This window comes from Amblyomma maculatum, chromosome 5, assembly GCF_055883805.1.
Source record: "Amblyomma maculatum isolate TAMU_Amacu chromosome 5, ASM5588380v1, whole genome shotgun sequence".
Classification (NCBI taxonomy): Eukaryota; Metazoa; Arthropoda; class Arachnida; order Ixodida; family Ixodidae; genus Amblyomma; species Amblyomma maculatum.
The window spans coordinates 33,886,200-33,912,094 of NC_139348.1; the positions used below are offsets into that span (position 1 = coordinate 33,886,200).

Consider the following 25,895-nt stretch of genomic DNA (forward strand, 5'->3'; position numbering starts at 1 on the left):
GACGGAGCAGTGATTAGAATGAAAAAGAGCGGTTACGATGGCCACCTTATTACTTGAGCAAGAGACAAAAATAAAGGGCATGATAAAAAAAAAGGTTATGACGAAGTAATATAACCCAAGTGATTATAGGTGGCAGTTGTGCCAAATGCTCACAAATCGTCCCACAGTTCAAAGAAAGCAGGGAGCAATTCTGATGTAAAGGTTGATTTCTCTGCACCTGAGTAGTAAATTGAGTAGTATTTGTGTACAGCGGCAGAGACCTGAGACTAGTTCAGGAGATCAGTATGGTGGCTGCCGTGTTAAACATCGTCCCAAGTTTCTTTCATGCAAAGTTGGTGTTGTGTATGAGTTGGCGCTCTCTTTCGGTGCCGTGTATATTGGCCAGACAGGTGAAGCATCACCAAAATACTTCAACAACACTCGAATATTCGGCTTCATCGATCGCCCTTGCAAAACATCGTCTTTCTTGTGGATGTAACCTTTGTTTTGACAGTAAAATAATTTCATTACGTCGTAAAGATTACCTAGCAAAAGAAATGATGGAAGCTTGTTTTATACAGAAGCATGGTGATACCTGCATCAGTCGTCCGTATGTGGTTGTGTCGCCGAAGGAATTACGAGTCCTTAAGCACTGCTTATGTTGGCCGATGGATTGAAGATGTTAACTCCGTGCAGATTTGTTGTGCAGACGTTTGAGTTGTTGACAGATGAGTGTTGTTGTTTTAAACATGTGATTGTTATTTTGCAGCGTGTATGCCAGGTATTTGCTTCTTGAAATGTTTTATTTAATTTTTGTAATCCTTTGTGACATTAGTGTTGTTTTGGTTTTCTACATATTTTGTTTCACAGTGTGTATTTTCTTTCCTGGAGATAAGACAAATTTAAGTGCGCGCTTGCTGTGTCAATATATTCTATCTGCGTGTCTGTTTTAATCCGTCAATGTTATATATATGCATTCCTACCAACCATCCCGGCTATCTGTGTAGAAAGAGCAAACGTTCTCCAGAATAAAATCTCCTTTTCATTCTTTTGCATACATCCTTGTGCATGCTACGCTTCTGTAATACGACGTGACAATACCAAGAGCAAATCTCGTTCTTTAGGCTCAAAAGATTTGGTTTAACGAAATAAGCGTTAGGGCGGAGTTTGTTTGTTTGTTTTGTTAGATTTAACGTCCCGAAGCGATTCAGGCTAGGAGAGGTAGGGTGGCACCTTTCCTCGGTAATATATTTTCGGCTATGTAGATAGAGCAATTAATGAAAATTCCCATGACCTTTTTTAAGAAATATTTTGTTATGTGGATGGTTGTTGTGTGTTGTGTGTTGTGTTTTATGGCGCATAAGCATCTAAGGCTATCATGCGCCAAACACATGATGAGATCTGCTGTCCATGCAGCAGATGGTAATATGGTAATTAAAACTCATAATTTGTTAAGAAGGTTGGCATCTTTTAAGAACATAATAACGCATGATATATTAACAAGAGCATTTTCTCCTATGAGTAAGCTAGGGTGAAGAGGAATATATTCTTAATAAAATATTGGAAAATGCTTCTTTCTTAGTTCTTCTAGCTTTGTACAGGAATATAAAATGTGATTAATTGTGATAGTTTCTCCGCAAAGGTCGCATGTTGGTATTTCCTCTTTTCTAAGAATATAACCATGTGTAAGGTTTGTATGTCCAATACGGAGGCGACATAAAATGACTTCAGTGAATCGTTCTTGGTGTGTGCATGACTTCCATTCAGATATGACAGGTTTTACTAGGTGTAGCTTATTATTTTCTTCATTATTCCATTTAGACTGCCATCTATCTCTTAGCTTAGACTGCATTAGCTTGACTGCTTCTTTGTAGGGAACGTGCACTTTCTTCATTTCTATATGTCGAGCTTGTGCAGCGCATATATCAGCGCTTTCATTTCCATCAATTCCTATGTGACTTGGAACCCAACAAAGCTTTACAGTATGTCCCTGGGTTGTGGCTGTTTTTATGCTGTGTATGATGTCACCAATAAGCGATTTGCCTGCATTTTTATGATTGTATGCTGTTAGTATGCTCAAAGAATCAGTGTAAATGACACTATTCTCTATGTTTTCAATTTTAATTTTTTCTAGGGCCATGAGGACTGCATAACACTCGGCAGTGAAAATGGATGCACACTGTGGTAGCCGTACTGTTCTATTCCAATACTTTTGGACCACTGCGCTTCCGACGTATTGTGCAGATTTTGAACCATCTATATAGAATGCCACATATTGTCTGTACTTTTCACTTAGGGCTAAAAATTCCTGCAATATGTGTTCATGTGGTGTTTGGTTTTTCTGGAATTGGTTTAATGTGAAGTCACATACAGACGGCAGGCAGTACCATGGTGGAAGTGGATCAGGTTTTCGGGTAATATTAGGTAATGAGTCCATTAGGTCTAAAACTTGACATTTCTCTTCAAAGCGGAGCAGAAGTGGTTTTATTTTTTGAGGTTTGTTTATGAACAGTGTTCGAGACTGGCATTTTGTAACTATTGGGTAACAGATATGGTTTGGCAGTGAACGGATCTTTAAAATGTATGAGCATGTGAGCATGTTTCTTCGGCTTGTAAGAGATGGTTCATTGGTTTCTACATATAAGCTGTTTATGGGGGATGTCCTGTATGCACCAGTTGAAATACGCAAGCCTGAATTGTGTACAGAGTCCAGTCGTTTTAAATATGACGGCCTTGCAGATCCATATATTATGCAGCCATAATCTAAACATGAGCGAACCACAGAGCGGTAAATTTTTAAAAGACATGTTCTGTCAGATCCCCAGTGTTTATGTGAAAGGACTTTCAATATATTGAGAGATTTCGAAGCTTTCTTTTTTAGGTTGTTTATGTGGGGAAGGAATGAAAGCTTTCTGTCAAAAGTTAGCCCTAGAAATTTATGTTCGTGCTTTACAGGTAGCTTAACATCATTAAGGTGGATGGTGGGATCAATGTGCAGTCCTCTTCTGAGAGAGAACAAAACAACTACCGACTTTTGAGTAGAAAACCTGAAGCCATTCTTATCTGCCCACGTTGTCAGTCTATTTACTGTGAACTGTATTTGCCTCTCACATGTTGACACATTGGAGGATGTACATGCAATCTGAAGGTCGTCTACGTAGACAGAGTACATAACGGATTTTGGGATTATTTTTGCTATACTGTTAATTTTTACTATAAACAGAGTAGTACTTAAAATACATCCTTGAGGCACACCATTTTCTTGTATGAAGGTTTTAGAAAGGGTAGAACCGAGACGTACTTTAAATGAGCGTTGAGAGAGAAAGTCGCTTATACATTTTAGCATCCTGCCGCGAATGCCAAGCTCTCCCAAATCACGCAGGATCCCAAACCTCCACGTGGTGTCCTAGGCTTTTTGGAGGTCAAAAAATACGGCAAGGCAATGCTGTTTATGGATAAAGGCTTCTCGGATAGTATTTTCCAGTCGGACAAGGTGATCAATAGTTGAACATGTTTTTTTGTAGCCGCACTGATGAGTATCAAGAAGTTTCCGGGATTCAAGAACAAACATGAGCCTTGTATTTACAATGCTTTCAAAAGCTTTTGCAAGGCAGCTCGTCAGGGCTATTGCCCTATAACTGCCTGGGGAGTCCGGGGGCTTCCCAGGCTTTAAGAGAGGTACTATAACGGCTGTCTTCCAGGCTTCTGGTATTGTTCCAGATATCCATATTTTATTAAAAAATTTCAATAATGCATCTACTGACAATGGAGTCAAATGAGCAAGCATTTCATAATGTATTTCATCTGGTCCTGGTGCAGTTTTTTTGCCGGCATTTAATACTCTAGTTATCTCTTCAAGTGTAATTAAACAGTTAAACGGTTCATTTGTGCCTCCAGCTATTGGGAGTCTTTGTTTTTCAGCTGCTGTTTTATACTTTATAAAGGAATGTGTATAGTGTGCCGAACTAGAGATTGTAGCGAAATGTTCCCCCAATATGTTTGCTTGTTCTTCTACACTCGTTTGTGTACCAGGAGTTGTTAAAAGTGGAATCGTGAAAGGATAGTATTTGCCGTCTAGTTTATTAACCTGCTCCCACATTTTTTTAGATGTGGTTGAGCTATTTATAGATGACACATAATTTTGCCATGAGGCTTTTTCAGCTTCGCGGCGAATGCACCGTGCTTTAGCCCTGGCCTTTTTAAAAGTTATAAGGTGCTCATGTGTGGGATATCTCCGGAATATTCCCCAAGCTTTATTTTGTTTTCTTTTTGCCTCTTTGCACTCTTGTGTATACCACACTTTATGGTTTTGCTGTACATTTCCCGAGGACTGTGGAATAGCTAGGTGTGCTGCAGCAATAATACAAGCTGTAATCTCTTCATTCAGCTCATTTATGCTGAGATTTTCTGAAAATACTTTTATGAGGTCAGCTTTGGACTGGAAAAGTGTCCAATCTGCCAGGTGAAGTTTCCATCGCCGTGGTTTGGTTAGAGTGATGAATGGTGAGGATGTTAGACTTATTATGACAGGTAAATGATCACTACCATATGGGTTGTCGAGAACGTCCCATTTAAAATCGGTGAAAATTGATGGTGAACAAAATGATAAATCTAAGCAGCTCATTTTTCCTGAGCTTGGGGAGCAATATGTTTGTTTACCTGTATTCAGGAGGCAGACGTTGTTGCACAGCAAAAAATCTTCTAAAATACGTCCTCTACTGTCTGTTTGCTCACTCCCCCAAAAGGAGGAGTGTGCATTAAAATCTCCAACTAAAATATATGGTTCAGGTAACTGTTGTAAAAGTTCCTCTAAATTGTGAAGGGTAACAATGGCATGAGGTTGAAGGTAGACAGAACATATTGTGATTGTTTTATAATGAACAACAGTAACTGCAACAGCTTCGAAATTAGTTTTGAGATGGACTTCTCGCGTTGCAATACTGCTCTGCACAACAATAGCAACGCCTCCGGAGAGGCGACCTGCTTGTTCTCTGTCACATCGAAACACTTTGTGCTTTTTTAAAATTTTTTTTTGTTGAGGTCCCAGATTGGTCTCTTGTAGGCATAGGACCACAGGGGACAGTGAATTTAAAAGGTCTGTTATATCATTGTAGTTTCTTAAAAGTCCTCTACAGTTCCAGTGGACTAAGAACGCCATTTTATATGAGGGAGGTAGAGAGACTAAGTTTTTTCTGGCCCGGTGATTCGGGCCTTTTCTTTTCTAGTTCGCTCCAAGGAGCTCCGTCGCCTGTCAGATGTTGACGGCCCCGGACGGTCGTCGTTTGTTGTGTCCATTGCGTCCTCGGACGTGCTGGACGATTGTGCAGACTGCACAGACACATTTGTGGTAGATCTCGCCGTTACTGGAGAGACCTTGGGGCCAGCTGACCTAGAGGCCCGCGCAGCCTGCTTTGGGGGTGGTGGAGCAGCCCCAGCTACTTCCACCGGGGACGTAGAGGTCCCTGCCTTAGGTGCACCGTGTGTCACCGGGGCAGGTTCCAAGGACTGCTGTGACGCCGTCCCCTTTTGCGTCACAACAGAATAAGTTGGGGTGTGAGTGGACGTGAGTTTCTTACGTGCTTCCCTGTAAGTGAGGTTTTCTTTGACATTTAGTGTGATGATATCTTTCTCTTGTTTCCATGTTGGACAGGTTCGTGAGTAAGCAGCGTGGCTGCCCTCACAGTTGATGCAAAGATGCGTTTCGGATTCACAGTTCTCAGCGGGATGATCGTGCGAGGCACACTTCGCACATGTAAGTTGGCCTCGGCAAGTCTGTGAGCCGTGGCTATACCTTTGGCATTTGAAACAGCGGCGCGGGTTAGGTATGTATGGTTTCAGTTTTATCTTCGTGTACCCTACCTCCACAGCCTCGGGCAGTGTGCTCGATTCGAAGGTAAGGACTAAGTGCCTGGTCGGTATCTCTTTGTTATCCCGTCTGATTTTAATTCTGAACACATTGATGACATTTTGTTCTCTTAGTCCTTCAAGGAGTTCTTCTTCACTTAGGTACTTTAGGTCGTCATCTGAAATGACTCCCCTCACCATGTTTAGAGAGCGGTGTTTGGTGACATTAACTGGGCATTCCCCAAAGCTGGTTACTGTTGGGAGTTTTTCATTCTGATGATGGTACATAATTTCCAAGAGAAGGTCGCCATTTGGAAGTTTTTTGACATTGTATCCTTGGCCTATTGCTTCAGTCAATGTCTTGGTCACGACAAAAGGAGATTTTGCCTAGCTGTTTTTTGAGGGTCTTCACTGTGCACCACGTGGAAGCGTGGGAATCTGTTTGCATTCTTTAGAAAGAAGTTTGCTGTTTCATCGGTCCGTCCCCTTTTTCGGGAACGATCATTGGAGAGCAAAGAAGAAGCCATACAGTAAGTTTTTGTTCAGCCGGGGTGGCGGCCACCCACCATGGAGCCCAACGAGGGGACGGGACAGGAACTCGCAAAGCAGTCCTGCCCACGCCAGCCATACACCCCGACTATAACCAAATATGGCATAACGCAGGGTGGTTAGCCACACAAGGTTAACCCTCGCCGCCTGGAAGTAGGAAGAAACGAAGAAGGTAAGAGAAGACAGGACAGTTGTAAGAGAGGGAATAGGAAAGTGAAAGATGGAGGGGAGGACAGGAAAAGGCGACTGCCGATTTCCCCTGGGTGGGTCAGCCCGGAGGTGCCGTCTGTGGGAAGCGTGGGCCAAAGTGGTGTGTTGCCTCTGCCGAGGGGCCTTAAAGGTCCAAACACTCGGCATCGGCTCAACCACCAGGATCCCCTTTTCCCCAGACACGGCGATGCCACGCACGGCTAAGCGTGGGTGCTCGGGGTCCGTGGTGTCGCACAGTACACGCAAACATCTGCTTTAACAGATGCCCCCTGCGGGGTGTTATGTAGATGGTTACCTGGTAATTTGAATTTACCTGGTAACAGTAAAGGGCTCCGGAAATTTCGACCACTTGGGGTTAACGTGCAGTGACATAGCAAGGGCGGAGGGCTAGTGATGAATTGTAGAGTTTATTTGCTGACATGAGAGTGAAATGTTTGGCTGCGCACCCATGCTCGCCTTCTCCACGCTGTTTGTTACTGTGGTGGTAGTTGCGGTAAATCGTCATGATAGCAAGCCATTACACAACGGGAAATGTCGCATTTTGATATCGCAAATGTCTCCCGCTAAAGTAATTATATTTCCTGCTATCATAGCCGTATTAGAATTAAACAAATTCAGGCTGCGTTTTCTCCAACGTTTTCGATATGAGTACGCATAAGAGTGGAAACATATTCTGCTCAAGCAGCTTTTGAACGCTTTCTAAAACGGTATCATTTATATACATTTTCAAAACTATGTATTATATAGCTTGGTTTCTTTTTATGTTATTTTGAAAGGTTACCGAATGTCAGATGAAAACAAAAGGCTTGCCAAAGCGTGAGAAATGCTGAAGCTGACGTAAGGAGAAACACGTCCACTTGTTCTACGTTGTAAACACTAGACCTGCGTCTGATGTTTATGCATTAAACTTCGAAGCTGCACCTTTGAATCTGTGCAATTCCCTGCAAAGAGGATGTTAAGCGTTTCCCCACCCAGCACACACATTCCTGGTAAGAGAGTGTGTGCTAAGGAAAACGCAACTGATAAATCTTCTTTTCATTCTAGGCTACGTTGGAACCTTGCTAATTCATTTCAAGGAAATATTTTCGGACTTCTAGACATCTTCAGCTTAAAAGCGCTGTAGCACGCTTGGTAAACTACAGCTTGTCGAAAAGAACACGGGTAGTGGGGCTCCCTATATGCTATTGGAGGTAAAAGTTTCCAGGACACGACAAAAACAAATTTGGCGTACAAGCACCAAAGTTTGAGCGATCCATTGATTTAATTAGCTGATGTCCAACATGAAAGTCCCTTTATGTACGTACACGCAAGGCGCACGTAGATCACAGAACGCGGAAGGAAACAGTGCATTCCACTTCTTTCTTATGGACATTATGAGAAATGGCACATACAGGTCAATCCAGAAGGACTTGTTTCTTCTGAATAGACTAACAGGCAGAGATAACGGGCTCTCTGCGGGGAGCATTAGGCAGCGAAAAGTGTTAACGCGATAGTGCTAAAGGCACCGTTCTCGGGCAAATCCCGCGCCGGCATTGACGGCACTGTGATAATGTGTTAACCTACGTCAACGTGCTGGAGGCACTGGACACATGTCATGAGAAAAAGTTTAGTTCACCTTCGGGACATTCTTGATTGCCAAAATATAGTACCTAAATAGTATGACAGGATCGGTTCTGCAGACAATCGCGAGTTGTGAGCGAACAGTCAGGGCCATGGCTCTGGCAGGTGGCATCTGACTTGGCTGGACACTGATTGGTTGTTGGCTTGTGCGACGTCACGCGACCACGTGACGTGGATGAAAGGGACCGAATTGCCAACTAGGGGTTTCCCCTTTCAGATGGGAGACTGAGATGAGAATGCAGAACCCTTACATTCTGAGTAAGACATTTTACTCATAGACCACGCAGGAGTGTTCATACTTCTTAGTTAAAGCGGGACTTTATATCTACGTACGTTGAGCGGACTTTCACATATGCTGAAGAGCACGTGTGGGGCATTGAGCAACACATTAAGAGATCAGGAATTAGGCGAGTTGCAGAGTCCATGTTTGCTAACTAGGATCCGCAAGGAGTGTTGGCAAACGGGAGCTTTTAACATTGTTACGTCGTACACTTAAAGGCAGAGGTTAAGATTCCTCGAAATGTTTACTCATTGTGGCCTTTCACAGTACAGCTGTCTGTCGGCCACCTTGCATGTTAGGAATGCAGGCAGTTTACACAAGCGAGTGCGCATGCCGCTTTCCATTTCCAAAAAGAATGGACGAATGTGATCTAGGGAGGAGACCTGCCTGCTAATTTTACGAAAGTATGCATTACGAAAATCAAAATTAAATATTTTAGCATATGATGCATATTAAAGTTGGAGTTTTCTTTCAATTACATCTGTTTACAGACGTTGATGATATCACAATTGCCAGTTGCTCCTAGTTAGCAACTAGCCATGCATTAGTGTAAAAATTGAAGGGCTGTATGTTTTCTTGCCTTTATCAGTGATTATGAGTCAAGAGCTAACTTTCGTCTTGTACGAGGCGCGAACACTGAGGAAGCAATACAAGGCTCGGAAGCAGCTCTGCTCGGTAGCCGAGTGGCACATGTGAAGAAGTATGGGTAAATTGAACCACTAATCACTTGCTTGGGTGCTCCAGAAATGCTGCCCCTTTCTCCATTGGTGCAGCGAAGGCGAGACGGGCCACTAACGAAAGGCCTGAACACGCATCTGTTTTGCCCACTATGTAAGTAGGCAAAAGAGCCCGAAGCATTTATTGTCTTGTGTGGAGGGGGGAGAAATCGGTGCCTTTCCCAGGTTATGATGCCATTTATAATTATTTCTTTACCTTCACTCCATGCTCTTCCTCACTGCTAGCAAAAATAATGGTTATAGAAAAGAATCTACAAACGATGAGCAAAACTATATATGAATGCCTTGCCCTTCATTCCACACTCCGCTATTACCCTCAACACATTTTCCCCTATTAGTTCAAGAGCAAAATGGCTACTGGAAACAACAATAGAGCCAAGATGACAAAGCCTACATATACTAGCGCGATTAGCTACTGGACGTAGTTAACTGTTTACCAATTGCAAGAAACCGAGGCCAGTAATTCCAGGCGAGTACACCCAAAGTTTCACAAGAGTTTCACAATTAGTGAAAATAATCGGAAACGTTTCTAAGAACGTATAATCTGAGTTGAACATAACAAACCGCATATTACACTCGCTTTTCTGCGAAATGTTTTAAATCAGTTTTGCTTGTTTCTTGTCGCCTGTTTTGAGATTCTTCGGAGAGCTACGTGAGGGCGCGTAACCATTGCAAAATACTACTTTGTGATCCCCTGCTCTAATTCGATTTTCGCTACTGTGAAGTCTGTTTACATAGCTTTGACAGCCATTGTGACAGTAAGAATAGAAGTATTTCGCGACTAAAGCTTAACGTCGGAACATACCTGTCAAATACTGCAGCAGAGCGGAAGGTTGAAGATGAGAAGCAGTATATTGAGCCTCAGTGGGAACAATTGCATTTATTCATTGAATCTTGAGACAAGATTATTTATTCTCCGTAAGACTGCATGCGTATGAGCCGAATAAGTAAAACATGCGGCTATGTAGAACATGCGGCGCAACTTTATGTTTGCGCTGTAAAAAATGGAGATACCCATGAAAACAAAGTGGCTCAACATGAAGCATACATGGGAAAGCAGCAGGACGTTTCATAGAAGCCTGCTAAAACAGTCAACAAAACCAGCATGGAAGCAATGTTCCCTAATTACCATATTTGAAAAATCTGCAAAGCCTTTTCACTCTTGGTTTATTACGAAAACCTGCTTAAAGCCGCAGGTTCTATTGGTTCCACTAAGAAATGTAATTCTAAAATATAGGCCTTCACCCAATACTACTACGGAGATTGGCGATAAGTAGTGAGATGAGCCATGACACTGAAAACGCCCATATAAAGCGATGCCCGGACTTGGACACCTTATATATTGCCACTAACGAATTCAATGCGATAACAGATAACGCACAGGGCCCCATTTTCACTATAGCGCGAATGTCTGAACGTGACAGAAGACCTTGGTGTCGACGAAAGGCACCACTACATGAACGGAAATCATTTCGGCGTTTGAAGGAGCTGTAGATTGTAACTGCTTGCAGATGGAGTGGATTGTGTCCGTTGCGAATGTAAGCATTCTATCAATGCTCTGGAACAAGAATGGTCTTGTAAACACTGCGAAAGAAGCATCTGGGGCCTGGGGTCACCAAAGAGTTTGTGACAGTTCATTGTACCATGCCCAAAGAAACACCATGTAGTAAAGCACCAGAAAAATATTAAACGGCTGTGTTTCGCACCGTGAACTTCATTTGTTCAAGAGTGCTCAACCTCAGTCAGTTCCCCTTGCTACTACCAGAGGTAAATACAATCAGAAGGAGATCCTATACCAGGCGGACGTGCGATGTTTTGCCCGCGGAAATGCGCCGAAGAGATTTTATTTTCGCATCAAAGCGGTTATCGACAGCTTCTTAAAGGAGAAATATGAACCATTTGCTTGATGTTCAAAAAAGTGATTACTTTCACCTGGATGAGTTCTTAAAAGCTTTTTCCCTGCAGATGTATTCTTCATGAGGACACTTTGGAATGTTCGTCCCCTTCCAAGGTGCCTCAGCAGCGAACCTGCTTTAGGCATCCAGTCCGCATTGTAGGTTTTCCTGCTGCTGCCGCTCTTTAATTTCTTTTGCATGCCACAGGATCACCGGTTCCAGGCTCAAATATAATAATTGAGGCTGCGATTTGGGCGAGTTGGTACTGATTCATGTTGAAAACAGGCGGGGAAAAGTGACGAATGAAGAAAGAGAAATATACACACTAACGAAACATTTTTTCAGTCCTTGCCCAACTTTCTCCTCCCCCAACCTCCCCCCTCCCAAGCTTTTCTTCTTCGGAAGCATCTGAATCATTAAATGAATCAGAAGGAGTACCCGGGTTCGAACCCGACCTCGGCGGCTGCGTTTCGATGGAGGCGAAACGAAGAGGCGTCCGTGTGCTGTGCGATGTCAACGCACATTAAAGATCCCCAGGTGGTCGAAATTACGCCGTATCCCTCCACTACGGCTCCTCTTTCTCTCTCTTTCCACTTTCACTCCCACCTTCCTCCCTTCCCTTACGGCGTGGTTGCGGTGTCCACAGAAAACAAGTGAGACAGTTACCTCGCCTTTCCCTTCCAATAAATAAATCAGTTAATCAGTTAAAGCGTATTTAAACCCCTGCCAGTGATGACCGCGCTTACGAACTGAGGCTCCCCCCTCTACCCTTGCTCAGTGCGCTTTTATACCATATTATCCATCTTATTTCTCTCGCTCTGCCTTGGGTTATACAATCGGGGAACATGAACGAGTTGACAACAGCTGCCAGCTCGAGCAGCTGTTTTGAGGGCCATGAGTCAGACACACAAATAAGCCGTGAAGGCACGTTCACACGTGTTAGTCAAAGCGGAGCGTTATGACCTTCCGTCAATTACTGAAACAAGAAAATTGAGGTATTAGTCATTAAGAAGAAATGGGCATGGGCAGGACATGTAGTGCGAAGAGAGGATAACCGATGGTGGCTTAGGGTAACAAACTGGATTCCAAGGGAAGGAAAGCGTAGGTTAAGACGTTCGCAGGGGTGAAGTGGATGCAGCCAGCGCAGAACCGCGTAAATTTGAGAAATATGGGAGAGGCCTTCGCCCTGCCGTGGGTATAGTCAGGCTGATGATGATGGTGATGATGATTAGTCATGAAGCAAAGCGCATGTACTTCAATGAGAAGGGGAACGGGCTCAATGCTGCCGCATCGCACATACCCTTCAAGACGGGAGCCTAAGTGTTCATTCATGTATAATTTGATTTCACGCAAACGCTAATCATCACAGATCAAGCATCTTGCCTGAGCTTGTTTCTACAGTCAATCTGATTGGCTAAGTTGTTTCCAGAGGTCACGACCACGTGGCACCGCGGGTAATTCAAACTTAGTCCGATATAATGTCTCCAACCCGCGAGCCTGCCCCTCGGGTCTTTCAAATTCGTCAGCCAGCAAAGAGACTGATGGAGCCTATTGTTACCGGGAAACGCGGGACCAAAGTGATGTGCTCACTGGCAAAGACGACGACCGAGGAACGCGGGCACGACGAAGCGTTGAGAAAGAGGACGACGCTGACAGAGTGAATACTGCACGGCTACTGAAGTCTTAGCGTCGAGTTCAGCCCATTGCAGTGTCGTTACATTAAGTACATCCCCGTAAACTATAATTAGTGACAGACCATGCCCTCTTGCAAAGCTTTCCCATTAGATAAGAAACCATCGGAGTTTATTCGAAACGGTCGGTTACGAATCTGGGGGGTCGGATACAGTAATGGAGCATTGAAATCGCTGAGCCATCGCAGTGGGTGCTTTCGTTCGTTACAACACGATTTACTTAGGGTATAACCTCCGCCATTTGACGCGGCAGCTCCCAGATGGCGCCACTAGTAATTGAATTCGTAGCTTCCGTGATCAAGCTCGCCGTTACACAGGAGGTAATCGTGGTGGTCATAGTTCAGCCTGCTTAATTTGATGCGGCGGCTCCCAGCTTGCGTTACGTGTACAGCTGAAACTACAGCGCGCCAGGCCCATATCTAAGGAAAGTTATCAGGTAAGTGCGTAAAAAAAAGCAATTACGTCAAGTTAAAACACCACAAAAAACGCCTGTGATTTCGCACCATAAGAAGATAAACTCTGCCACATTTTTTGCAAACAGTTTGCACCGTTATATGCATTGAAATCGAAGCATCCTGAGTGCCTTCCTGGCTCATGCTTAAGGTTTTGATGGTCTGTCTTGTTGAAATTATTAATATTCTGAGAGGAAGGAAGCCGCCACAGCACATACGTGGATCGAGGGACTCACCTTGAGGTCGGCTGCCAGCGCGTCTCTCATGACGCTGTCGGAGGCGAGCCGCGACCAGTTGGCGTTGTCCGTCTCTTCTCCCCCGACGGTGAACAGCAGTTTCGTGCCGTAGCCACCCCGGCGGGCCACGCGGGCCAGCTCAGGCATGCCGAACTGCCTGCATGCAGATGTCCCAAAGATGCCACAGCATGCCGCATATAACATGATGCACCGTCTTGTGCCAGCGGCAAGTTTTAAGGAACGCCCCCGAACACTGAAAACCCAGCTTTTGTGGTGACCTTAAATTTGTGGACAATTGGAGGAGTACGCCAGAGGCCTTCGCCCTGCAGTGAGTATAGTCAAGCTGATGACGATGATGATGATGTCAGATATCACATCCACTATACCGATTCGCCGCTAGTAGCGTACCCTGGTCGGAATAATTTCATTTGTCATTGTAAGGAAACAATGCACTGCAATGCGTAAACACATATACAGGGAAGAGAACATACTCCTGAGCTAGCTCGTGTCATCGGTCAATGCTTCGCCCGTCGTCGATTATACGTTAGTTTAAAAAGATCGAAAAGGTACTTGTGAAAGCGTCGCATTCCAATGGGCTGTGGAATATGATTTACCAAATGTTGCTTGTGAGCAACAGATAAAATAGAGTTCAACGACAGGAAGAGTGGAGCCTGCTCTTGTCTTTGTAGAGACCATTTTGGTGTCCATCGCAAATCAATGGCGCATACAAAAAGCTAAATGTTTAGCGCTTATTTAGGTGCATATAGCGTGTGGTGGCTACTGCTAGAACTAGCTTTTGTTCTGTGTGATTTACGAGGCTAGCGGCGGCATTAGCACCATCGCATGTGATGTTTTAGAAGCGTACAGAGCAGGGGGGAACGTAAGTCTTTATCAAACGTTTTCCGGTAGGACGGTTTGCTTTCCAGCCGTTTAGATTGATACTTAGGAGACTTAACTGGTTAAAAGGTACAAGGTACTCGAAGGGCGACATTCTGGCCTTAGACTTTTGTGAGCTTTATGACAGCAGTAACAGCAGTAAGTGAACCTCAATAAACTTACTTGCAAGAAAGGCCTTAATACCAGAAGACATTTGAGTGAGTTTAAGCCGCGCCTATGGTAAAACATTCAACGAGGATTCAATGACAAGACTCGCGGAGAGCTCGAAGACCTCACCACGTCACGATCAACAGACTAGGCTAGCTGTCTGTTTCATAAGCGATGCGACGTTGGTAGTGTCCGCGCTTTTCGTAATTTCCCTTCAGTGTAGTGCTACAAGTATGTCTCATCATTTTATAATCATATTGCCGCGAAACCTTCAAAACTGTATTTGTTCTTTTTTTAACAGACGCCGGCATACGGCCTTATCACTCTGATTCTGGATCGCGTATCAGTTCCATATTCTTTGTTTGTTAATGCTCGATGTCGCGAGTTGCACCTTTATCAGTTTCGTTGTCTCGAAGGTTTCGGCCACTCATGTGTCTTTCTACAATGCTCCAGATTGGGCTGGTAGCAGTTTGCAACGTTATCTAGATTGTTCTGAGCAGCCTTTAAATTGAGCGTTGAGGAGTGCGACGGGCATTCTTGGATCGACGATCGACGAGCACGTTTGTTGCTATCGCCGCACCGAGTTGCTTAGTTCTTTTGCGGGCGCAATTAAGTCAGCCCAATAAAGAGTTCAGTGCAATCATCGACTCTTCATTTGTGTCATCGACCTTGTCACCACCACGTGACTATATTGTGCGCTAATGTTTTTACATACCGGCGTAAAAACACTCTACGCGGCACTCCTCCCGATGTTGATCAGTGCCACTCGTCAGATCCTTCACATATTCTTTCCAAAGTGCTCTACCATTGGCGTTCTCACTGAACATTTCGCTGACGCTTTTTCGCTTCAAGTCGCATATCGAGTACAGTGTTGCAGGTACCGCTGCCGGAGTACCGGGAGCCCACCAAAAGGCTCCTTGCACGCGATAACTCATCCCGACTAGAAGCGTACCAGGTGACATCTGGCGCCTTTAAGCTGTGATGTCGGGTGTTGAAAAAAGCATAAGGGGATGAAGGAGCAAGATATATGCCGAGTAGTACAAGCCTTATTGATCAGTTTCATGACGTACTCTCCACCCTACTGCAATCTCAAGGTAAGACAGGTGGACGCAGTTAATTTCTACCCATAGAACTGTTTACAAAGTAGCTCCAGGGATTCCCAGATACACGAAAACTGAAATGTTACTCGGACTGGGCATATACAACTCACTGGAAGAGTTCATTAATGCACATACGGAGGCGCAAATATTAACGTTTTCAACCTTTCGTGTCCGGGTATTAAGGGTTCAGGTCCACACGACGACATGAATATATACAACATAGCTAAACAACAACGGCACGAGGGCCGAAATTTACTGGCTTCACGCACTGTCTTCGTACAGCGACGTCCAGGGAGACTCCGCCACGCCCGCTCCAGGCGCACAGCACTGCACGTGACGATTCTCACGACGGGTCTCGCTCGACCACCGGCCGAGCATCTTTTATGGAGCCCAGAAAGCCGTTGGTCTTCAAAGTGTCCAATGCAGACGTTGTAGTTGGCCACTGGCCAAGAGACCCAATAACGAGCGCCCTGGGTTCCCGCCGCGGTGCGAGGAGGCGGGAGAGGAGGGTGCGCCTCTGTGGCGCCGACGGTCATCGAGGCGCCAGAATGTCTGGCATCGGCTCAGACAAGCCCAGGCAAGCCCGACGCCGAAGCTTCTCCGAAATGCGCCGGTGACTTGCGGAGCAGCACTTGGCTTGTAAGCGGGCGTCAGGCGCTCGCCAGTACCAGGTACCGCTCGCTGCAGTGGCCGCGGGAACCGCGCCTGGAATCTTGATCATAACAATTCGTCCGCCACCCGAAGATTATCTTGTAAGGGGTGACACCTCCTCGGTGTGCCCTGGAGAGGCCGTATAAGCTGGGCTGGTCTCCTGTCCTGTCCAGAGGGAGATGTCTGCAGGCCGAGGGTCTTCGCATCAGTGATGAGGTCCCTCCCCCTCCCCAACTCGGCAAGACAAGAGCACCGCCCCCTCCTCCCGAGCCGTGCCACGCAACTTAACAGCACACATTAAACTATGCCGCATTTAGGACAGAGTGCTTTGTTCTTGCGCCATTCCACAACATAGCAACAAATTACCCTTAATGATGAAGCACAGGTGACATATGCTTCCCCTCTACATAAGCGTTCATTTTTAAGCGCACCCGTCGGACTTGCAGCCTGCATCTTCGTGCTTCCTTTTCCCACAGACGCAGTGCGGCTCCGTTCGCTGGCTGGTAGGTTGCTCCCAGGCACTTTTTTAGGGCAGCGTTGACTCTCGCCATTTCTTCGCCGGCAGGATGTTTGAACTCGGAGAGAGTCATCGCTCGCTTGTTCAGCCTCTATTGCATCACCGTCCACCCTCGTCAGCTTGGGGAAGCGGTACAAATGGGAAGGCGATACAGCGGATTTCAGATTACTCACTCGATTCACTCGGCGGGGAAGCAGGCATCTCATTTTCCAAAGCAGCTGTCGCAATATTAACGTGAGCATTCCAGGGAACATGTGCTTCAGCTTCAACTGAACGTTTCAAATTCTTCGCGGTCTTTTCAGTCGGCGGGGCAGAACGCACCTCGTTCTTGAAAGCTGATATCGAAGCGTCTAGAGCATTTTTTTCACAGTGTGCACGGTATTCAGCTTCACATGAACGTTCTGACTGGTCCGCGAATCGAATTCTGTACTAGGCGGGCAAGAACACACCTCGTTCTTGAAAGTAATTGTCGCTGCACCTACGCGAGCATTTCGTTCGCATAGAGCATGTTGTTCGGCTTCGAACGAATGTGCCGTCTCACCCGCGATCTTCCGAACGCTCAAGAGCGTGTACGGAGCGGTCCATGTAACTAGGTCCCCTCTTCAGCAGAAGCTCTGAACGGTTACAATACCCGTGTTACACGGCCGTTCAGTTGAGCGTCAGTTGAACGCCGTAACGGCCGTGGGAACGGAATGGTGGTGGCTGCGATCACATGGCACTTTCCATGTTTCCAGCGCCGTCATCCTTGCGTACACGAGCGCATTGTGTTTCTGCGCTCGCAGTTCGGTAAGGTGAAATTGCCACAAGTTTACAAGTTAATGCGTCAGTGACGCTGTCCAGGCAAAGCGTTCTTGCGCTGGAGCGCTCGCCTGAAGCGGAGACCCGTTGCTGCTGTAGGCTGCCATCTTGCCTACTTCACGACGAAGAGGACAGAAACGGCGGCGCAACGGAGACCGGCCAGCACCGTTGGTGTCAATCGCCGTTGGATTTCCAACGGCGCTCGCGCTGCCGTGTAACTCCGCCTAACGGCCGTTAAGGCCAACTGCCGTTTTCCTTAACGGCTATTAGCGTGCTCGTGTAACAGGGGTATAAAAGAGGTAAGGCAACTGCTCCGACAGGGCGACCGACACAGCCGCCTCTGTATGCAGTACGGATCTTCAATTGTGACGCGCGCGACCGGCAGAGAAACGCTGTCCCTCCGCGTCACTTGTCTCATCCGCATTCACCCGCCGGTGAAATCCTGAGATGAAACAAGTGGAGGGTGTACCGCATCCACCGTGGTGGCGGAGTCGCGCAGAACCTGACACCGCTTCCCATTCAGGGTGAGTCCGCTCGTGTATGGCTCCAAGAGGCTCATGTTCTCTGCGTCAAAGATGGCGAGCGAAAAACCACCCTTTCCTCGGAAACAGGCTTCCGGTTTCCTTCTCTCAAATGTTTCGGCGCGTTCCTTCTCCCTCGTTTCTTCTTCAGCGTCGTTTCTTACGACTGCACCGTTTTCGTGCTCCTCCGCGCTTGTTTGTACCTCTGTACATTCATTCCGGGATAGGCGCTTCAAAACGTCCTTGTGGGGCTCTGCGACTACCTGCAAGCTTTCCCTACCTGCATGGCGCCTGATCTTGAACTCTTCTGCGAGCTCAGCGGCGTGCTCCAAGCTTTTCTTTCTGGGCCTGTCTTGCACCCACATCCGCATTTCACCATTCAAGCTGTTGTAAAACTGCTAGAGGCACATTTCTTCTACTACTTTGTCCTGGTCGTCATAGACCACAGCGGCTTTGAGTCATTCGATCAAATTTGCTTTTAGGCTGTAAGCAGACTGTGAAGGCCTTTACCCTGCTTTCCTGAAACGTCGAAGGAAGGCATCGGCCGAGAGGCGGTGCTTCTTAAGCAAATTTGCATTTACTTTCTCATAATCGCCCACTTCCTCATAAGCCCACCAAGCACTCGGCCGCTTCGCAAAGTGAAACTGTGAGGTGCTAGGGCGAGGTGGAAACGAAGAATCTGGTGTTTCTCACAAATGCGCTCAAAATTGACCAGAACCAGCCTGATAGCCTCGCCCATTTGGATAGCTCGGTCTGCGTTTCAGTTTAGGCAGCTTGGATGTCTGAGGGCTCGCAACCGCGGCTCGTTCTCTTCCGCTATTTCTGCCTGCGCTTCCTCCCTTCCAAACGCTCGCTTACTAGCTCCATTTCATTTTTCCTTTCACGTTCCTCCAGTTCTTCTTTTCTTTTTCTTTCTTCCATTTCCTCTTTCTCTTTCCGCTTTATGCCTTCCCAACATTCCACGATATCCTCATCAAAGCCACCGCTTTCTATAGCGCTGATAATGTGCTGCATGTTCCTCCCTTTGCCAGAATCAAGGCCTAATTCCTCACATGCCAAGATTAGGTCCATAATTCGCAGCTTTGGCCAGTCCATGACTGCAACATTTGTGACCGCAAGTCTCTCAGGAGTACTTTGGTGCAAACAAGGTTCAAATCTGAACAGGCTCCTACAACCAACTTTCCTTACCAGAAAGAACACCTTACGCTAAGCCTGGCAAACTAAAGCAGAGAAGGTGATACACTCACCAAACTGGAGCAAGAATATTGCGCTGACCCTCCCACTGCTGCCACCAGCTGTCATGTTTCTGGCCCGTGTCGGGGTATTAAGGCTCCATGAGCCTTGACCTTCGGCAAACGGTGAAGATTGGACTTGATGCTCCGGTCCAAGCATTCTTCCCATCTTCGCATTCATTGTAATGTCCAGCGTTTCATGTCCCAGTCCTGTGTCTGTGTTCATTGTCACGTCATGTATTGGATTTCTAGCAATCGATCGGGACGATCGCTCGGTGGCCCCGGGTAATGCTACGAAGATGACGAAGCGGGCAGTGGAGCGGGGCGGAGCGCTCGCGCCAGGCCCGCTGGCCATTAAAGCATATTTCATCGTCACGCCATCACGTCGTTCTGTTTCTGTTGTGTCGCCATGTGTCACCCGTTAATAATTAGGGGGTATTATTAACGATGCGCCCTTAACGGTGCGCACACTCCCAGACACCCTTAGGGTGAACGGGGGTAGCTGTTCCGATCGCGAAGGAGATGCCCTCGACTTGCGTGGCAAGCTCAGCCGGAATTCAACTACCTTGCAGTGACAGAAGGGGGTGGCCGTTTAGTGTCCAGCTGTCGCCGGTTCAAGCCACAGTAAGGGTTGGAGTCAGAAGTAACAAACAAAACAATTTATGCAGAGCAAGAGACGATACGAAGGAATACACGAGAACACATGAAATGCACAGACGAGAGGTTCACAGAATAACAAACGCTAAGCATGCAACTACAGAGGGATTCAATAACACAGAGGCTTTACAACGGATCAAACACGAGAGAGACACATAAACAAACACCAAATTGTTCACCGGGCACTGTTGCAGCCCGACGCCTCAGGAGTCACGATGTGGCCGCCATACAAGACGAGCGCCGCTCCCTTGCAGGTCCGTGGCCTTGCCAGCAGGGGGTGATCCCCGGGAGTCCAGCCGAAGCACAAGCGAACACGTCGCAAACACTGACTGACTGACTGCACAAGCGGCGCGGTCTCTTTAAATAGGGCGCGCCGCGTCGGTCTGTTAACACGCGCCGAAGCTAGCGCGCACACACACTTAGTTTCGCTCGTTAGAGCGCTCCTTTCTCTCGTCGAGCCGCGCGTCATCATTGGCTAGGTCCCATAGACGGTTCTGAAGTTTTCTGGCATATTCCCACTTGATGAGTCCGCGTGATCGCCGGGTGATGGGAAAGAGGGCGGCGGCTACGCGTACAAAGCTACGCGCTCTCTCGCGCGGGGAAGGAGGCTTTTCTCGAGCTTTCCATGCGACGCCTTGCCGGCCTCGCGCCTTGCCGGCTTAATAAAATGTGCGCCGATTTCGTGACGCCATGTTACATCTCTTGTCATGCCACCACGTAACAGCATGATAATAGAGATACATGCAACTAGCAGAGCGAACCTTGCTCAAAGAATCAAAGATAGGTACAAAGCGACCTGGCTGCAGACTGTGCACATGCAGCCAAAGCAAAGGAAGGCAAATACTTCACCACCATTGTTGTTGAGACACCCGAACTGGGTGTTGCCACTACGGAACCGGAAGGGGTATCAACATTATGTTCTGGCATTTCCACCAATCAGATGGCTCGAGGTCACGTGAGATAGCGACACTTTGATAACGACGCAAACTCGGAATATGGGCCCAGGTTGTTTGCAGCACGACAGTTGTCTCAGCAACAGAGGCCGAAGGAGCAATACAATAATTAGCGAATTAGCGAAGATTGCAATCCGCAATTACAACAAAGGTCTTATCTGCTCTGCAGCGGCAGGAGCAATCAAAAACTGCCAGAGAGTAAGCCGAGTAGAAACTATTTGATTCACTGCACACGATGAAAATGGGAGAAATGAGAAGGCGAACAGATATGCAGGCATTCTAGCACGCCGGGAGGGATAGGAAAGTTTCTTGGAGTCCCCTGTGAACAAAACTACCACAGTAATATGCGTTGTGGGGCTAGTTGGTTCATACTCAGATAGATTTATGCGCACAAAAAGACGACACAAAAAGACAAGGGAGACAGGACAGAGCGCAACTTTCAACTGTTTTATTCCGGAAATGTACACGACATTTATACCAAAAAAATATCATTGCATAATCATCAGTGCCACGTGCGAGCCCAGGAAAAGCACAAAGGAGGGCACAGGTCACTCACCTCGTATCTAATTTATCTAAAAAGACAAATTCTTTATCATACATTGTCACAGATGGTGCGCTTATACATGAACTTCCGCTTTTTCATGGTAGGCCTCAACCAATTCTCGCGCAAGCGTGTCAGTGCTCCTGCACAAGATGCCGGTGCCTTGTAGCGTTGCATCACACAGTTTTTCTGCTTTCTGTCTTTGGTCATTATCTTTTCCACACTCACTGATGTGCGCCGGCAGGTGCAAACCGGTGCCGTTCCTCAAAGACAAATTGTGCTGCCTTAACCGGTCATTAACACATCGGCCCGACTGCCCAATGTACAACTTCCCACACTTCAACGGAATCCTGTACACCACCCCTTTTTCACACTTCACAAACTAATTAACATGTTTGCAGTCTGAGTTACGGCTACCATCTTGCGAAACCAGACGACACAAAGAAGAGAGTTTCCTTGGGACTGAAAAAACCACAGGTACCTTACTTGTTAGCCACGCGTTTGAGGTTATGAGCCACTTTATGCTGATATGGAATGACTACCGGTTTCACTTTCCTCTGTGCTACTGCAATCGTTGTCTGGTTCTTATTTCTTTCTTGTTTAATCTTCTTGAGAAGAGCTTCAGCCACTGAACTCACTATTATCTGGGGAAAGCCTGCCTGTTTCAGCTTCGCTATCTGATCGTGAAAGCTTTCCTGCGCCCTGTGACAACAGGACTTCCTTAGGGATGACTCAAGGCACATCAAAGCGATAGCGCGTTTAATCGTTTTTGATTGCTTTGAATCAAAAGGCAACAGTTTATTTTGTGGACGTGGTCGGTACTTCCAGCAAAAGCATCCGTCCTTAAGGGTTATATTCAAGTCTAAAAATTGCGAACGGCTGTCATTGGAGAGTTCACAAGTAAAATTCAATCCTTTGGAGAGTCGTCTAAAATTAGAAAGAACGTCATCCACGATTTGTGGATAGGTTAAAGGTGAGTGTTTCTTCAAAACAATGAAAAAAATCGTCTACATATCTAAAAATTTTTGGAGTGCTATCGTTTTCAAGCGCCTCGGCCAATGATCTGTCCACACCTGCTAGAAAAATGTTGCAAAGCACAGGTGCCACGCACGACCCGATACAGATCCCATTTCTTTGTACATAATCATACCCTTTAAAAGAAACAGTGTTGGAACTAAGGTAATACTCCAGGAGTACAAGGAAGTTGTTAACCGACATACCAGCGCTGTTTTGAAAAGACACCACTCCGTTCATTTCTATGCACAACCTGACGGCATCCAACAGCTCGCGCTGCGCAATAGAATAGAACAGGTCAACAACATCTATAGAAAAGATGTGTCCTGCAGAGTTTGTTTCGTGCAAAAATTCAACAACCTCAAGACTATTCTTAATGGCAAACGGATCGTCTACTACAAGTCTGTTAAGTTCCTTTAGCAGGAACCTTGCAACGCTACAAGGCACCGGCATCTTGTGCAGGAGCACTGACACGCTTGCGCGAGAATTGGCTGAGGCCTACCATATTAGAAAAAGCGGAAGTTCATGTATAAGCGCACCATCTGTGACAATGTATGATAGATAAATTAGATAAGAGGTAAGTGACCTGTGTCCTCCTTTGTGCTTTTCCTGGGCTCGCACGTGGCACTGATGATTATGCAATGATAATTTTTTTGGTATAAATGTCGTGTACATTTCCGGAATAAAACAGTTGAAAGTTGCGCTCCGTCCAGTCTCCCTTGTCTTTTTGTGCGCATAAAACCTATCTGAGTATGAACCAACTAGCCCCACAACGCATATTACTGGAATACCTTTCTTCGACAGTGGGCCCTTTTTTGAGTGTTTCGCCACATCTTCCCCAAGATTCGAGCCTTGTTGCTCATATTTCCTTGACTGCGTGCCGTGCGAGGTTACTCTGATTCTGCATAAGGAAGGGACTGGTGCCTCCTGACATCTCAGGTTTGTTTGGCCTTGCCAAACCTTCCCTCGGCCATGTGAAGAGAGTGTGCCGGATCTTGAGGTCAGAGCTATGGAGACAAATTCGTCTGTTCAAGGATTGGCTTCGTTTACTTTGCTTTTCCCGAGACGCCGAGCATATCGCCGCCAGTAAGCTTCAATCTATGATGAAGCTAGCCGCCCAGTCGACGGAATTTTTGTGGATACAAACTCTCACAGTGATAACAAAGGGAAGTAAAGAAAGCATGGATGACAGTTCTGCTCTTCAGGTTCTTGACAACATCCACATTCCGGAGGACATCGCTAGCGTCCTCAGGAAAGGACCAAAGTACAGCTTTGAGCCGGAAATTAAAGGCCATGAGCTCCTGGCACTGACGAGAATTTTCCGCAAGGCCGACCCGGAGGACAAGGAAAGGTGTCTTCTGGAATGAGTCGACTCTCTCATCAGGACCGTGCCTTCTAGGGGGCCCCGCGTCAAGACGCCAACAAGAAAAATTGTGCGCTTCTTTAAGGACAACGACCTGCTACTCGTTCAGGCGGATAAGGGAGGGGGCTTTGTCGCCATGCTGTCGGGAACGTACAACAAGAAAGCCTCGGAGGCCATCCACAGGAATTTTGAGAAGACAGAACTAAAACTAGCAAAGGTAAAAAGCGGAGCCATTGTGTTATGCGAGAACCTCGGTCTACAGAAGTTAGCAGTAGTATTCAGAATACCAAATGTAATAGCTTGCAAGTTTTGTTTCACTGCCAAAACCCACAAAGAAAGTGTTCCGTTTAGATGCATAGTTAGCGAAAGGGGTGCCTGGCAGAACCTTCTTAGCCGGTTCCTGCTAAAGGAACTTAACAGAGTGGTAGTAGACGATCCGTTTGCCATTAAGAATAGTCTTGAGGTTGTTGAATTTTTGCACGAAACAAACTCTGCAGGACACATCTTTTCTATAGATGTTGCTGACCTGTTCTATTCTATTGCGCAGAGCGAGCTGTTGGATGCCGTCAGGTTGTGCACAGAAATGAACGGAGTGGTGTCTTTTCAAAACAGCGCTGGTAGGTCGGTTGACAACTTCCTTGTACTCCTGGAGTATTACCTTAGTTCCACCACTGTATCTTTTAAAGGGTATGATTATGTACAAAGAAATGGGATCTGTATCGGGTCGTGCGTGGCACCTGTGCTTTGCAACATTTTTCTAGCAGGTGTGGACAGATCATTGGCCGAGGCGCTTGAAAACGGTAGCACTCTAAAGATTTTTAGATATGTAGACGATTCTTTCATTGTTTTGAAGAAACACTCACCTTTAACCTGTCCACAAATCGTGGAGCAAGTTCTTTCTAATTTTAGACGACTCTCCAAAGGATTGAATTTTACTTGTGAACTAGCCAATGACAGCCGTTTGCAATTTTTAGACTTGAATATAACCCTTAAGGACGGATGCTTTTGCTGGAAGTACCAACCACGTCCACAAAAGAAACTGTTGCCTTTTGATTCCAAGCAATCAAAAACGATTAAACGTGCTATCGCTTTGGTGTGCCTTGAGTCATCCCTAAAGAAGTCCTGTTGTCACATGGCGCAGGAAAGCTTTCACGATCAGATCGCGAAGCTGAAACAGGCAGGCTTTCCCCAGATAATAGTGAGTTCAGTGGCTGAAGCTCTTCTCAAGAAGATTAAACAAGAAAGAAATAAGAACCAGACAACGATTGCAGTTGCACAGAGGAAAGTGAAACCGGTAGTCATTCCATATCAGCATAAAGTGGCTCATAACCTCAAACGCGTGGCTAACAAGTTTAAGGTACCCGTGGTTTTTTCGGCACCAAGGAAACTCTCTTCTTTGTGTCGTCTGGTTTCGCAAGATGGTAGCCGTAACTCAGACTGCAAAATCAAACATGTTAATAAGTTTGTGAAGTGTGAAAAAGGGGTGGTGTACAGGATTCCGTTGAAGTGTGGGAAGGTGTACATTGGGCAGTCGGGCCGATGTGTTAATGACCGGTTAAGGGAACACAACTTGTCTTTGAGGAACGGTACCGGTTTGCACCTGCCGGCGCACATCAGTGAGTGTGGAAAAGATAATGACCAACAACAGAAAGCAGAAAAACTGTGATGCAACGCTACAAGGCACCGGCAACTTGTGCAGGAGCACTGACACGCTTGCGCGAGAATTGGCTGAGGCCTACCATGAAAAAGCGGAAGTTCATGTATAAGCGCACCATCTGTGACAATGTATGATAAAGAATTTGTCTTTTTAGATAAATTAGATAAGAGGTGAGTGACCTGTGCCCTCCTTTGTGCTTTTCCTGGGCTCGCACGTGGCACTGATGATTATGCAATGATAATTTTTTTGGTATAAATGTCGTGTACATTTCCGGAATAAAACAGTTGAAAGTTGCGCTCCGTCCTGTCTCTCTTGTCTGTTTGTGTAGTCTTTTGTGCGCATAAAACCTATCTG

General features: G+C 46.2%; 1 protein-coding gene across 1 annotated transcript in view; it reads right to left on the reverse strand.

Annotated features, from left to right (window-relative positions):
• LOC146187993 (chitotriosidase-1-like) overlaps nucleotides 1-13,643 on the reverse strand; it is a 78,421-nt gene extending 64,778 nt beyond the window's left edge. The window contains exon 1 of the mRNA XM_084603068.1: nucleotides 13,494-13,643. Within this exon, the coding sequence (XP_084459194.1) occupies nucleotides 13,494-13,640 (147 nt within the window). The 5' untranslated portion in view covers nucleotides 13,641-13,643. The remainder of the gene's footprint in view (nucleotides 1-13,493) is intronic.
• Between the last annotated feature and the right edge of the window lie 12,252 nt (nucleotides 13,644-25,895).